General features: G+C 54.4%; 1 protein-coding gene across 6 annotated transcripts in view; it reads right to left on the minus strand.

The window, feature by feature from the left end:
• The window catches only part of PNPLA7 (patatin like phospholipase domain containing 7), a 66,895-nt gene that overhangs the window by 5,510 nt on the left and 48,822 nt on the right, over nucleotides 1-12,563 (minus strand). For all 6 annotated transcript variants that reach the window (XM_041724137.1, XM_041724136.1, XM_041724142.1 and 3 more), the window contains 5 exons: nucleotides 8,649-8,712; nucleotides 8,337-8,505; nucleotides 7,157-7,339; nucleotides 6,309-6,427; nucleotides 385-541 (listed from right to left, as the gene is read on the minus strand). In XM_041724137.1, coding sequence (XP_041580071.1) covers nucleotides 385-541; nucleotides 6,309-6,427; nucleotides 7,157-7,339; nucleotides 8,337-8,505; nucleotides 8,649-8,712 — 692 coding nt within the window. The remainder of the gene's footprint in view (nucleotides 1-384; nucleotides 542-6,308; nucleotides 6,428-7,156; nucleotides 7,340-8,336; nucleotides 8,506-8,648; nucleotides 8,713-12,563) is intronic.

The following is a 12,563-nucleotide window of genomic DNA, read 5'->3' on the forward strand; positions in this document are numbered from 1 at the left end:
AGCTGGGAACAGCCCTACACCCCAACCCATGGGAAGCTGCTCACCCTGCCCTCCTCCCTTCCTGCAGAAACCCCAATAAGGGCTCTGGCCTAGGCCTTCCCCTGGCTCTTGTCTGCCCCTCGCAGGCATGGGTGCTCCCCTGTGGGATGTAGGACTACAGGTGCCATTAGCCTTTCCTTCTGATGGCGCCAACCTCTCCACGTTGTCCTTAGTGACCTTTATAAAATTAAGACCAGGCACCACCCAGAGCCGACCCCCAACACTGATATCTTTACTTCATTGGGCTCCTCACCCCCGACCACCCCACAAACCCGAAGCCAGGGCCCTGCAGAACTGCGACCAGGGGCCTGGCGCTGGGCCCTGGGGACAGCAGAGGCCCCTTACCTCAGCCCACTCCTTGGCCCGGATCCGGATCTGGCTGTAGTTCCGCTCCTCGGAGTACAGGGCACCCATGAAGGCCCCAATAGATGTCCCTCCGACCATGTCCACAGGGATGCCACACTCTGCCAGGGCCCGGATGATGCCAACCTGGGCACAGCCTCTACGCCAACCAGGAGCACAGAGCAGGAGTCAGCACTGTAGCCAGGCACACAATCCCGCATGCGCTGGCAAAAGGCGCCCGAGACGGTGGTCCCAAGCCGCCCCCTCCTCCTCAGCGCCCACCTCTTGCATTAGTCGGGGTGTGTGTGTGGGGGGGTTGTGGATGCCACCGGGGTGCCTCTCAGTGCCTCAGCAACAGCAAAGCTCAACCAGGCTATGTGCAGACTCAACAGGGTGGCCAACACACCAAGGCCCACCAGGAGGGCTCCTGATCAGTGCCCTCGAGGCAGCAGCCCCGGGGCTGACGGAGGGCACCCAGAGCAGCCCCCACAGGGACCGGGGAGCCAGGGTCAGATCGAAGCCATCACCTGAGCCTTCTCATAGATGGTGCCCGTCAGGAGCAGCCGGAGGACAACAGGCCACGTGGCCATGGCCAGGAGGACAGAGAGGTGGGCCCAGAGGGCACAGAGAGGTGGGCCCACGACCCGGCACAGAGCAGCTGGGCCCAGAAAGTGCCAGGGTCTGCGTGCCCGATGGGTGGATGAGTCAGCGAAGCACCTCATACACTGTGAGGGACGCTGCTTGGTTTAGAGAGGAAAAGGAATCCTGATGAAGTCACCATGGGGGCGGATGGAGCCCCTTATGCTGAGTGTAAGAAGCCATACACAGAAGGACGAGGGCTCTCCTCACGCTGGGATTTGGAGAGGTCAAACCCACAGACAGAGTGGAGAATGGGGCGGGCGGGGCACAGGTTCAGTGCAGGGAGATGGAAAGTTCTAGTGATGAACACTGTGAATGCACCTGACGCCACCCAATTTCACATTTTAAAATATTTAAAACACTAGATTTACAGCATGCATATTTTAACACTATTCAAAGAAAATACTGAATATTGCCACAAAAAATTGAATACTTATGTATAAGCCTAAAACAAAATTCTAGAAATTAAAGACAAGACTGACCCCTGGGGATAAAACTGAAAAGTCTAGGATGGGGCCAAGCGGCAACTTGCGAAGCAGAGATATGGCATCTGGTACAAGGAATGTGCTCAGCAGGGGAGTAGCAGCCCAGGCACACCCAGGGCACCCCTTGAACAGATGCAGGGCAAAAGCTGCTGGCTGAGGGTCAGGGTGCTCTGGGTGGCCAGGAAGACTGCTCCATGGGACGGCTGTCCGTCCATGTGGAGAGAATGTGTAGGATCAGCGGAGGAGCCCAGAAAGGGTAGTGGGCAGGAGCAGAGCCTGGAGAGACGCTGGTCTGCAGGCACCAACCTCGACCTCAAGCCTCACATTGAAGGAGCAGGACCAAGTCTAAGCACAAACCAGAATCAGACTGTTCCCATATTCCCGGAAACCCAAGATGCAAGATCAGCCTGAGAACGGAAGGCAACCTGCCTCCCCAGGGGCAGGGGGCTGGCCTCCCCGTCCTCTGAGGGCAGGGCCTACTCCCCAGGACTCGGGAGGAAAAACGACGGTTTACATCAAACAACTCAACTTACAGAAATAACACAGTGAAGGGCGGACATTAAGGAACCAGAAGACACAGAGCAGAGAGGATGGACTCAGAGGGCAGGGGTGTCGGGCGTGCAGAGGGGCTACTCTGCAGACACTCCAGTTAAAACATGACGGGTAGGTGTGAACCTCACACGTAAGTAGGAAAATGCAGACAGAATGGACACATTCCTAGAACAACGTGACTAGCCAAACCTGACACAAGAAAATCTGAATCGTACTATAACCATCAACATAACTGAGCCTTTCATTTTTAAATCTTCACAAAAAAAACTGTATGTCCAGATGGTTTTACTAGTGAATGCTACTGAACATTTAAGGAAGAGTAACACAAACCTTACATAAAACCCTTCAGAAAATAGGGGGAAATAAAGCAGTGCTTTCCAACTGAACTCTGAAGCCAGCACACAAACCTACATGCATTTCAAGCAAGGACAGACAAGCACACTCAGGTTCAAAGGGAGTCTGGCAATACAGAAACAGGACAACACATCGTGGGCAAGTCGCTCTGTCCCCAGAACACGAGGTCAGTTCTCGTGTAAAACCCAGTGTTAGTTCAGCACCTCAACAGATGTACAGATGCTCCCCCAGCAAGCTGAGAACAGAGGGCATGGCCTCCGCCTGCAAACAGCTGCAGCCAACGCCACAGTCAGAGACAGAAGCCAACGCTTTCCCTTCCATGGGTAGCAAGGCAAGAAAAAGAACAAAAGACATAAGCATATTTTGGAAAGAAAGAGAAAAACCGCCTTAATTCCCAAAAGATATGACTTTTATATAGGAAATGGGAAAAAATCTTTTATAGAAAAGCCACTAGAATAAGTGAATTTAGCAAGGCTGTAGGATACGGTATCAATGTACAAAATATAAGTTGTGTTTCTATGTACTGGCAACAACGCTTTGAAACTGAAATTTAAAAGATGCCATTTACTACAGGAAAAAATAAATCCCATAAGATACTTAGCTGATGCTAAAAATTTATATGGGAATGCAAAGCACCTAGAGGAGCCAAAAATAATTTTGAAAAAGGCAAAAAACACACGGAAGGATCTGCAGCGCCTGAAGTCAAGATTCACCACGACGTGGTGGAGACGGGTGGTGGTGGTGTCAGGAAGGATGGACGTGTCACACCGGAGCCACGCAGTGACACACGGCCTCGGGGCAGGGCAAGCCTTCAGCCAGAGCTGCTGGCACCACCACAGGAAACATGAGGTGGGTCAGGGCTGAAGGGACATGCTGCTTCCCAGAGCTGCCGGGAAGGCCGACACCTTGGTGACCCTGGCATAGGCCAGGGCACTCAGGACACCAGATGCAATGACCATTCAAATGGAAAATCACACTTCATCAGAATTAAAAACTATTTATCCAAAAAATAGCACAGAGAAAATGAAAAGTCAAAGATGGAGAGGGAAAATTAGCAATAAGTATATCTGGCAAAAGGCTCATATCCAGACTGCATAAACCACTCCTCTGAACCTGAGACGACACACCAGCCGTTAAACATGAGGGAACGTCAGTGCGGCTAAGCAGCTACTGCCCAGCCAAGCACATGACATCGTCAGCCCCACAGAGACGCCCTCTGACACGGTACGCAGGTGCAGGCTGCATGGAGCCCCATGGCAGGGACACCTATTTCCCCTTGAAAACCCAGCTGCCTGTGGAGTGGAGGGGGCAGCAAGCCAAGTGGAAAGGGCCAGCAAGCAAGGCACCTGCTCGCCTGTTCTGAGTTCCCAGCCTCACACTCAGAGGGAAGACCAGGGGGAAAGCACTCAGACATCAGAAATATTTTAGAAGATCCATCTGAGAACAATCACCAGGAAAGCAGAACAAAAAGACAGATGGAAAACGAGGGAGAGATAGGGAGCGCCTGGGCACCCGTCACGGGAGCCCTGGGCAAAGAGGGCCAGCCCACGTGGGGTGCACCACAGAATACCCCCAGGCCTGAAGTCCATGAGTCCTAAATCTGGAAGGGCCACTGGAGCCTGCCCGGCGAAGCAGATGGATGGCCTGCCCTAAAGCAGTGGCCAAGACCCTGCAGGAATAGCCTCCGGAGGGAAGGCAGGCCTCAGGAACGACACAGTGCCAGAGGCCCCAAACACCACAGCAGGGCCCCTAGACATTCTCAGGGGACGTGACTTCCATCTCGGCTTCCCCCCCAAACTGATGCCAAGGGCATTTCCTGCCACACAGGGTTTTAAGAACTTTTGCTTCCCAAACATCCCTTAAGGAATACGCCCCAGATCAGGAATGTGTCAGGAAAGAGGGAGATGAGGGGTCCAGGAAATGGAGCTGAACATGGGACGTACAACTCGAGGTTGCAGGTAACAGTGAAGGGAAGCTCCAGATGGCATCCCAGCATCCCTGAGGTGGCAGGAGCTGGGGGGGGGGGGTCCCACACAGGGAAGTAGAGGCTGCCTGGATGGCTGTGTGCACATGGACGCTCCAGTGCTGGAGGGTGTCTGGGCGCCAATTGGTGACAGCCCAGAAACAGCAAATGGCAGTCACAAGGAAGGACACATGGGACACAGAGCAACAAACTGCCTTAGCGCTGGGGGAGGAAGAGACCCAGTGATAACCAGCTGGGACTGTGAGTGGCTAGCAGGGAGATGGACAGATAGTGGGCAGGTAGATGATGGACAGACAGATATACTAGGGCTCAATCATCTAAAACTGAAAGAGCCAAACAGAACAGAAATGCTGCTTGGAAATGCAGGTGAGCAGTGAGGCCTGGGCTTGGTGTTGGAGGCGGACGACGGTGGCAGAGGATAGCCTTGGGGGAGGGGGGGAGGGCACGTGGCTTTTAAACTAAGCATCATCTTGACAAACACTAACTTTTCATTAAACACACTGCTGAGCCTACAAACCAGGGTCAGGTCTGGGCCAGCTCAGTGTCCCAGTCCCCAGGAAGTGGCCTGGTCTCCCCTTCAGTCTAGCAACATTGGGCAAGTCACCAGGTCTTCCAGGCTTGCTGGCTGCTTTCAGGTACTAGAATATTCGGGATCACTGGGTGCGCAAGCAGTGTTCATGCCACACCACTCAGGCCAGGGCTGTGCGCACCTCGCTCTCCTGCCATAAGGGACTCAGGCCAGACGCAGGCCCCAGTGATTTCCAGGTAGGGAGTGCAGTCAGTGGGCTCAGACAGGCTCCTCCGCATGGTCCTGACCCTTCCTAGAGCAGAGCGTCTGGTTCCTTTTTGGCCTCCAGGCTGCACCGTGACTTGCCAGGTGTGAGCATGGGTCTGGCTCCACAGGCAGGAGACCACGGAAAGCCTCCCCGTGGCACTGCTGATGGGCCCCAGTCCTGCCGAGCCCCTCCCTCCTTCAGCTGGGGGGGATGTTCTTGGGATGGGGAGGTGCTGAGCCAGGCACCTTCTCCTCAGCCCCAGGGAGAGGCCAGTGCAGCAGCAGAGCTGGGAGGGTGGGGTGTGTGTGCAGGATGCTCAGGAGGTTCAGGAACTTGGCCAGAGAGGAGGGGGCATGAGGAACTCTATCCCACAGGGCACCCCCAGCCCAGGACCCAGCGCAGGTGCCCCTTGCCTGCCTTATCTCCCTCCCTCTGAGGCGCAGGGGTCCAACTCAGATGTGGGGGCACTGCTCTGCCTCTGCATGCGCATCCGGTTCACCTGCAGAAGACCTGGACCTGCACACACCTCCCTGCAGGGTCCCCTTGCTGCTCTCCTGCTCCAGGAGATTCCTGTACTGCTGTACTGCTCCAGTACATTCCTCTTTCAGTTCAGGAGAAAGGTGGCAAGTGCCCGAGTGACAGACACAGGGCAGCAATCATTTAGGGGAATGTCCTCTACGGGACTCAACAGCCCAGAGAACCGAGGGTGTTGCACTAGGTCTGCAAGCATGTCAGGCCATGACTCTACAAAGTATATTAAAATGTAAAGAAACTCACCCGGAGCCCAATGGAAAGACTGGCAAAGGATAAGAACAGAGTTTTCAGAGGTGGCACAAAGGGCTGGCAGACAAACAGGCACTTCTAGCAAAGACACAGCCCGACCACATGGGCAACCATCACACCCTGGGAGAGCTGACAGGAGGCCCTGGCTGTGACCTGCACCCCATGCGGAAACCAGCTGGCCATGCGCTGGGCCTGTCTACAGACACTGCTCCCAGGACATGCACAGAGGCCTCTTCATCAGCATGCCCATGCACGTGTACACACATGTACACATGCACACACACACATATGTACACACAAGCACACACAAGCACACATGCTAGCAGCTACAGTGGGGCTGGGGTGGGGATTCACCTTGCCCCCCCTCCTCCTAGCACCAAGGCAATGGCGTTGCCGGTCAGCACCCGAGCCAGGCGGGAGAAGTCTGAGTGCCGATCCGGAGGCCTCTGGAAGACGCGCTGGTACATTTCCACCTGGGGCAGGGGGGCAGTCAGCAGACAGTCAGCTGCGGTCCCACTCCAGACCCAGAGCCCCTCCAGGTGCAGCAATGTCCATCTCATACTGACCCTAGCAGCTCCTTGGTGCCCAGGCTTGCCTGGGAGGAGGCCCTTGGGGCACATGGGTGAGGGGCCAGTGTGGGGAGCAGGGTCACCCACCCACAGAGCCCCCAGAGAGCTGTCCCCAAAGGGACACCAAGCCCCAACCCCACCATAGCAGAGAGCATGGGCTTCCAGGCACAGATGCCACTGCAGGGACACTGCCCACTGAGCTGTGGGGCCAGGTAGGCCACAGCATGTGGGTAGCCTCTGGGCACCTGGCCCCAAGCCCCCTGGGCTGAGGAGGCTCCCCTCCTGCCCCTTGGCAGGCTCTGGTGACCTCCCCTGCCCCCAACTCTCCCTCCAGGTTCCCAGTGGAGTCCATGCGTGCCAGCATGTCCTTGTCAGGCCTCCCCTCCATGACCCCATAGATGGACACCTGCTGATGGATGGCGGCCACATCAGTGACCTCCCAGGTCCTGTTCCCAGAGCTTAAGCTCAAGTAAGTGTGAGCTTACCGAAAGGCAAGCTGCCCCCACCAGTGCCCAAGGAGCTCAGACAACAGAGACCCACAGAGGGAACAGGGAGGAAATGCACTACTGAGTCACAGAGCAAGTGGGGGAGGCCAGGACTTCCCATGGGGCCAGCCCAGCGCCTGGACCTCACCAGCTTGGGCATGCTTCTTCTGGAGAAGACGCGGCGTGGGCAGCAGAGGTGCAGGTGGCCAGAGCACCAGCTCCGCATGTTCAGCCACTCCACGGTGCGGGCGGGTGCGGGCCCCTCCTGCCGGTGCAGCAGGACTAGCTGCTTCTGGGCGCGCACAGCGGTGCTCTCCAGCATGCGCTCCAGCTGCAGGAGAGCAGAGCCTGAGGGCTGGGGCAGGACGGGGCGGAGGCTGGGGCTGGGCAGTCAGAGGCTCCACAGGCAGAAGGGTGGAAGCCAGGGCCCTGGCAGGTGGTATCCTGCTCCTGTGAGCCAGCTGGGCAGTAGCTCTGCCCCTTGTCTTCAGGCTATGACCCTGCGGTCTGCTGGGACATGTGCCTGCCTCACACTGGGGAGGTACATTTGGCCACAGGGAGCTGCGGGGGCACGCGGGTGGTGTGGGCACCCCTTCCCGTCGGCTGCTCTGACACCACCTTATGGGCACACACTGTGACCTTCTCAAATGATGTATCTGCACACACCGTCCCTTCCATCGTCCCACAGAAGAGGAGCCTGTTTCAGAGATGGGTAATTTTTAGCTGCCCCCAGGTCAGAGAAGAAGGAACTGGGGAATGTAACTGCACTGAGAGGACGGCCAGCCGATACTTCACACCCTTGAAGCTGGAAACAAAGTGGGCCTACAATGCAACTTCCCAGCTGAGAACAGATGGGGGGGGGGGGGGGAAGACTAACAAATGAGAAACTAAACAGCCATAAAAACGAGTGAAACTATGTGGAGAAAGCTTAAACACCTAAGTGTTGAGGAAAAAAAGAACATTTCAAAGTGATATAAAATAGGACACTATTTTTATCAAATTTAGACCTGAAAAACAGTGCTGTGGACGGTCATAGTAAAACACAAGACTCAGCTTCACAAGAAGCCCCCTGGGGGCTGCTCCAGGGCACCTGCCCTGCCTTGTGCTAAAACCACCAGAGGTAAATACAGCAAAATGTTTCCAAAACACGCAGAGCAGATCAGATATGTGGGTGTGGACTTTGATTATCTGTCTTTTCCCAGGTTCTTGAAATATTTCATTCAAAGGAAAAGACAGAGAGACAGAGGGGTGTGATGAGAGGCGTCCCAAGCAGGACCTGCCAGCCTGCAGCCCTGCCTCACCCTACCCGCTGCCAGCCCACCTCGCACCTCGCCCACCGTTGGCTCCTGCTCGCCCAGGCCCACGATGAGGATGCAGTCAGCTTGCCGGATGCAGCGCTGGGTCCATGGTGTGAGTGTGCTGTCTGCCTGGTAGAGCACAATCCGGTGGATGTCCTCCTGCTGCCCCAGCCAGCTGGACAGCCGGTACTCGTGTATACTAGAAGACACAGATGCCAGAGTATGCACAGACACAGGGCTATAAGGCACAGGCAGCACACCAGGGGATGCAGGGAGTGCAGGTGCCAGGTGTGCAGCAGACGTGCGGGTTGCTGCCAGCTGTCCCCACACAGAGGCTGGTACCTGTCTAGAGCAGCAGAGCCAAGGCGCTGTTTTATGTTGTCGCTGGTCAGTAGCAGGACAGGGCCTGAAAACACAAACATGAACTACAGAAAACCATCCTGGCAGCCCACCTCCCAGGACAAGTATTCCCTCCGTCCCCCGAAGGGGATCCTCTGCACAGTGAGGCCATGTGGTGCAGGAGCAGATGCTGCGCACGGTGCTGTGAGGGCTATACCAGCTCAAGAGCTCAACAGGCACTGGGGCAGCTCTCTGACTCTGTCCCCTTGCTTGCCCAGGAAGGACTCAGATCTCTGCAACCCTGAGGTTCTGCATGTGCGTGTTGGGGCTGGGGAGGGCAGCCTGCATAATCCCCCAACCCAGATGAGCAATTCCATCTGGATTCAATGTGGTGTACTGATGGATGCACCCATGTGGAAATGCACCTCTTTTCATATCTCGTGTCTTTGGAATCAGCGTGCACCTTTCCTCTAGGATGCTTACATAGACACAGGGGTCAGGGCCTGCCTCACTGGGAATGCCAGCAGAAGAGTCTGCAGAAAGGTCACCAAGGGCTTGTGTGCACTGGAGGCTGCCAATGGGCACCTGCAAGCCTGAGCCAGAGAGGACCCAGAAGCCCTGGGAGGTTTCTTTGTACTCCCATACATGCTTTCCTAGAGGTTCATAGAATGGGCTGTGGCGGACAATGGTGGGGCACCTAGACGGACTGGTGCCTCCAACTCAAGTGCAGGGCAGCAACTCCTCTCAAGGCTCATCCTGGTGGCCTGTCCTGCTGGGGGCCTGCACATTTGGCCATAAACTCTCATGGGCCACCTGCAGGGGTCTGACGGGAAGAGGCTGAGCCCTGCTGGGCACAGCAGTGATGTGATCTGGCCCTGAGGCCCTCAGCGACCCCAGGCTGGGCTCTACCTGCCCACTGGCACCTACCTCCCATGCAGACACCCTGGCCTGGACATTGGGCTCTCACCAGGGCTGCAGCTCCTGCCAGTACTAGGAGGGGCTGCCTAAGGCCAGGTGGGCAGGTCCAGCACAGGGAGCACAGACAGGATGGCTCAGCCATGCTTGAGTCTGTGGCTCTGCGGGGCATAGCTGAAGTGGGCATCCAGCCAGGCTGCTGCCCCGGCCTGCCCTGGCCTGAACACGCACTGCGGCCTGGCTGCCAGACAGCTTCCTCCCCCAACAGTGGGAGCTGAGGAAATGGAAGTACACCTTCAGGTGATAAAGAAAATGGCTATCAGCCTCGTATCTTCCTCCAGAAGGGAAGGCCACCTACACACGGGCACCTGGCTCTCGGCAAAGGTGTCAGCACAGCAGCGGGCCCGGTGCAATCTCTCTAGAGGATGGTCTGAGTCCTGAAGAATCCCACAAACAAAATCAATCTTGACTTCTCCCTCCTACCATGACCAACAGCCCAGTGGACTGTAAAGCGAGAAGGGAAGCTAACACCACAGAGTAAGTAGAAGGCTATCTTCCATTAGGAACAACAAAAGCAATAACAATACAAGGAAATAATGGCTATGTTGGTCTGCGTCAGAAATAAGAACTGTTTGTCAGAAGACATCATTAAAAGAGTAAAAAATCAAATATAGAGACCAAGCTGCATGCAGTGCTGGCAGCCAACAGGCCCAGGCCATGTGAAGAGCCACCCTGGGTGGCAGGGAAGGGCTGGGGCCTGGGCGGCGGGTCACAGAGGGCATCCTGATGGCCAACACACTGACAGGCTAACTCTGAGCCCCTGGGGAGTACAGGCCACAGCCCCGCCATCCACCTAGACCGTACGCTCTGCCCTGTGGGGCCTACACAGTCCAGGACTCCATCCAGGGGCGCCCCGCTGGCTCCCCAGAACTCATTTTGACAACGACAAAGCCCTAGACATTCTCTAGGACGTACACACTCTAGGCAATAAAACAAGTCTTTTTTTTTTTTTTTAATTTTTTATTTATGATAGTCACAGAGAGAGAGAGAGAGGCAGAGACACAGGCAGAGGGAGAAGCAGGCTCCATGCACCGGGAGCCCGATGTGGGATTCGATCCCGGGTCTCCAGGATCGCGCCCTGGGCCAAAGGCAGGCGCCAAACCGCTGCGCCACCCAGGGATCCCCTGTCTTTTTTTTTTTTTTTTAAGATTTATTTATTCATTCATTCAGAAAGAGCGAAGAGAGAGGCAGAGACACAGGCAGAGGGAGAAGCAGACTCCATGCAGGAAGCCCGATGTGGGACTCGATCCCGGGTCTCCAGGATCACACCCCAGGCTGCAGGCGGTGCTAAACCACTGCACCACCAGGGCTGCCCAATAAAACAAGTCTTAATAAAGTTTAAGACTGAAATCACACAGAGTATCTCTTCTGGTCATGATGGTAGGACACTGGAAATCACTAACAGGAGAACCACAAGACTCACAAACGTGGAAACTAAACAACACCCTCCTCAACTACCCACAGGGCCAAGAAGAAGCCCTGAGATCAAGAGAAACACAAGAATCCAAGTGCAGGGAGGGTGCAGTGGCTGTGCAGAGGGAGCCCATAGCCACTGACATGCTTGGTAGAAAGAAGGAAGAGGGCAGCCCCGGTGGCTCAGTGGTTTAGCGCCGCCTTCAGCCCAGGGTGTGACCCTGGAGACCCGGGATTGAGTCCTACATCGGGCTCCCTGCATGGAGCCTGTTCTCCCTCTGCCTGTGTCTCTGCCTCTTTCTCTCTGTGTCTCTCATGAATAAATAAATAAAATCTTAAAGAAAGAAAGAAAGAAAGAAAGAAAGAAAGAAAGAAAGAAAGAAAGAAAGAAAGAAAGAAAGAAAGAAAGAAAGAAAGAAAGAAAAGAAAGAAAAAAAGAAAGAAGAAAGAAAGAAAGAAAGAAAGAAAGAAAGGAAGGAAGGAAGAAAGAGCGAGCTCAAATCCAGGCCTTAACTATATTTATCTATTTTTAAATCATTTATAGACTTTATTTGTTAAATATATTTTGGCCTACAGGAAACTGAGCAGGAAGTACAGAGTCCAGCGTGTACCCTCCTCCCCTGCCTCCCACAGTCGCCTCCCTCGTCACTGACATGGCTCCAGTCAACCAGCAGTGCTGAAATTGCAACAGACTCAGGTCCACAGAGCACAGCAGGATTCTTCACATGGTACACTGTGTGGGTATGGATACATGCCACCCATCACTGCCACCGTGCTACCGCAGAGTACTGTCACTGCCCTGAAAATGCCCATGGTCCGCCGTGTCGGTGGGATCCCTGACCCCTGGCAACCACTGATCTTTTTACTGTGTCCATGGTTTCACCTTTTCCAGATTGTCACAGAGTTGGGATTATACAGTATGCAAGCCTTTTCAGATTGGCTTCTTAGTAACACGCATTTAAGGTCCTTCCTCCACATCTTCAGTTTGTTAAGACTTTATGTTCTTTTGGTGAAGGACCTAACATTATACCTTGGGTAACTAGGAAGAGAACAGCAACTAAACCCAGAGCAAAAAGAAGAAAGGAAATAATAGAGATTAGAACAGAGATAAATAGAATGGAGAAGAGAAAATCAAGAAAACCAAAAAGTTGGTTCTTGGGAAAACAATCAACAAAACTGACAAACTCAAAGCTAGATGAACAAAGAAAAAAACAGAGAAGACTCAAAATCAGAAATGAGAGCAGGGCACTATTATTGATTTTACAGAAGTAAAAAGGAAGGGGGGGGTGTTGGCCGGCTCTGTCAGTGGAACGTTGTGACTCTTTTTTTTTTGTTTGTTTGTTTAAGATTTTATTTATTTATTCATGAGAGACCCAGAGAGAGAGAGAGGCAGAGACACAGCCAGAGAGAGAAGCAGGCTCCATGCAGGGAGCCCAATGTGGGACTTGATCCCAGGACTTCAGGATCACATCCTGGGCCAAAGGCAGATGCTAACCTGCTGAGCCACCCACGTGTCCCATGTTGTGACTC

The sequence above is a fragment of the Vulpes lagopus genome, chromosome 12 (assembly GCF_018345385.1).
Source record: "Vulpes lagopus strain Blue_001 chromosome 12, ASM1834538v1, whole genome shotgun sequence".
Lineage (NCBI taxonomy): Eukaryota > Metazoa > Chordata > Mammalia > Carnivora > Canidae > Vulpes > Vulpes lagopus.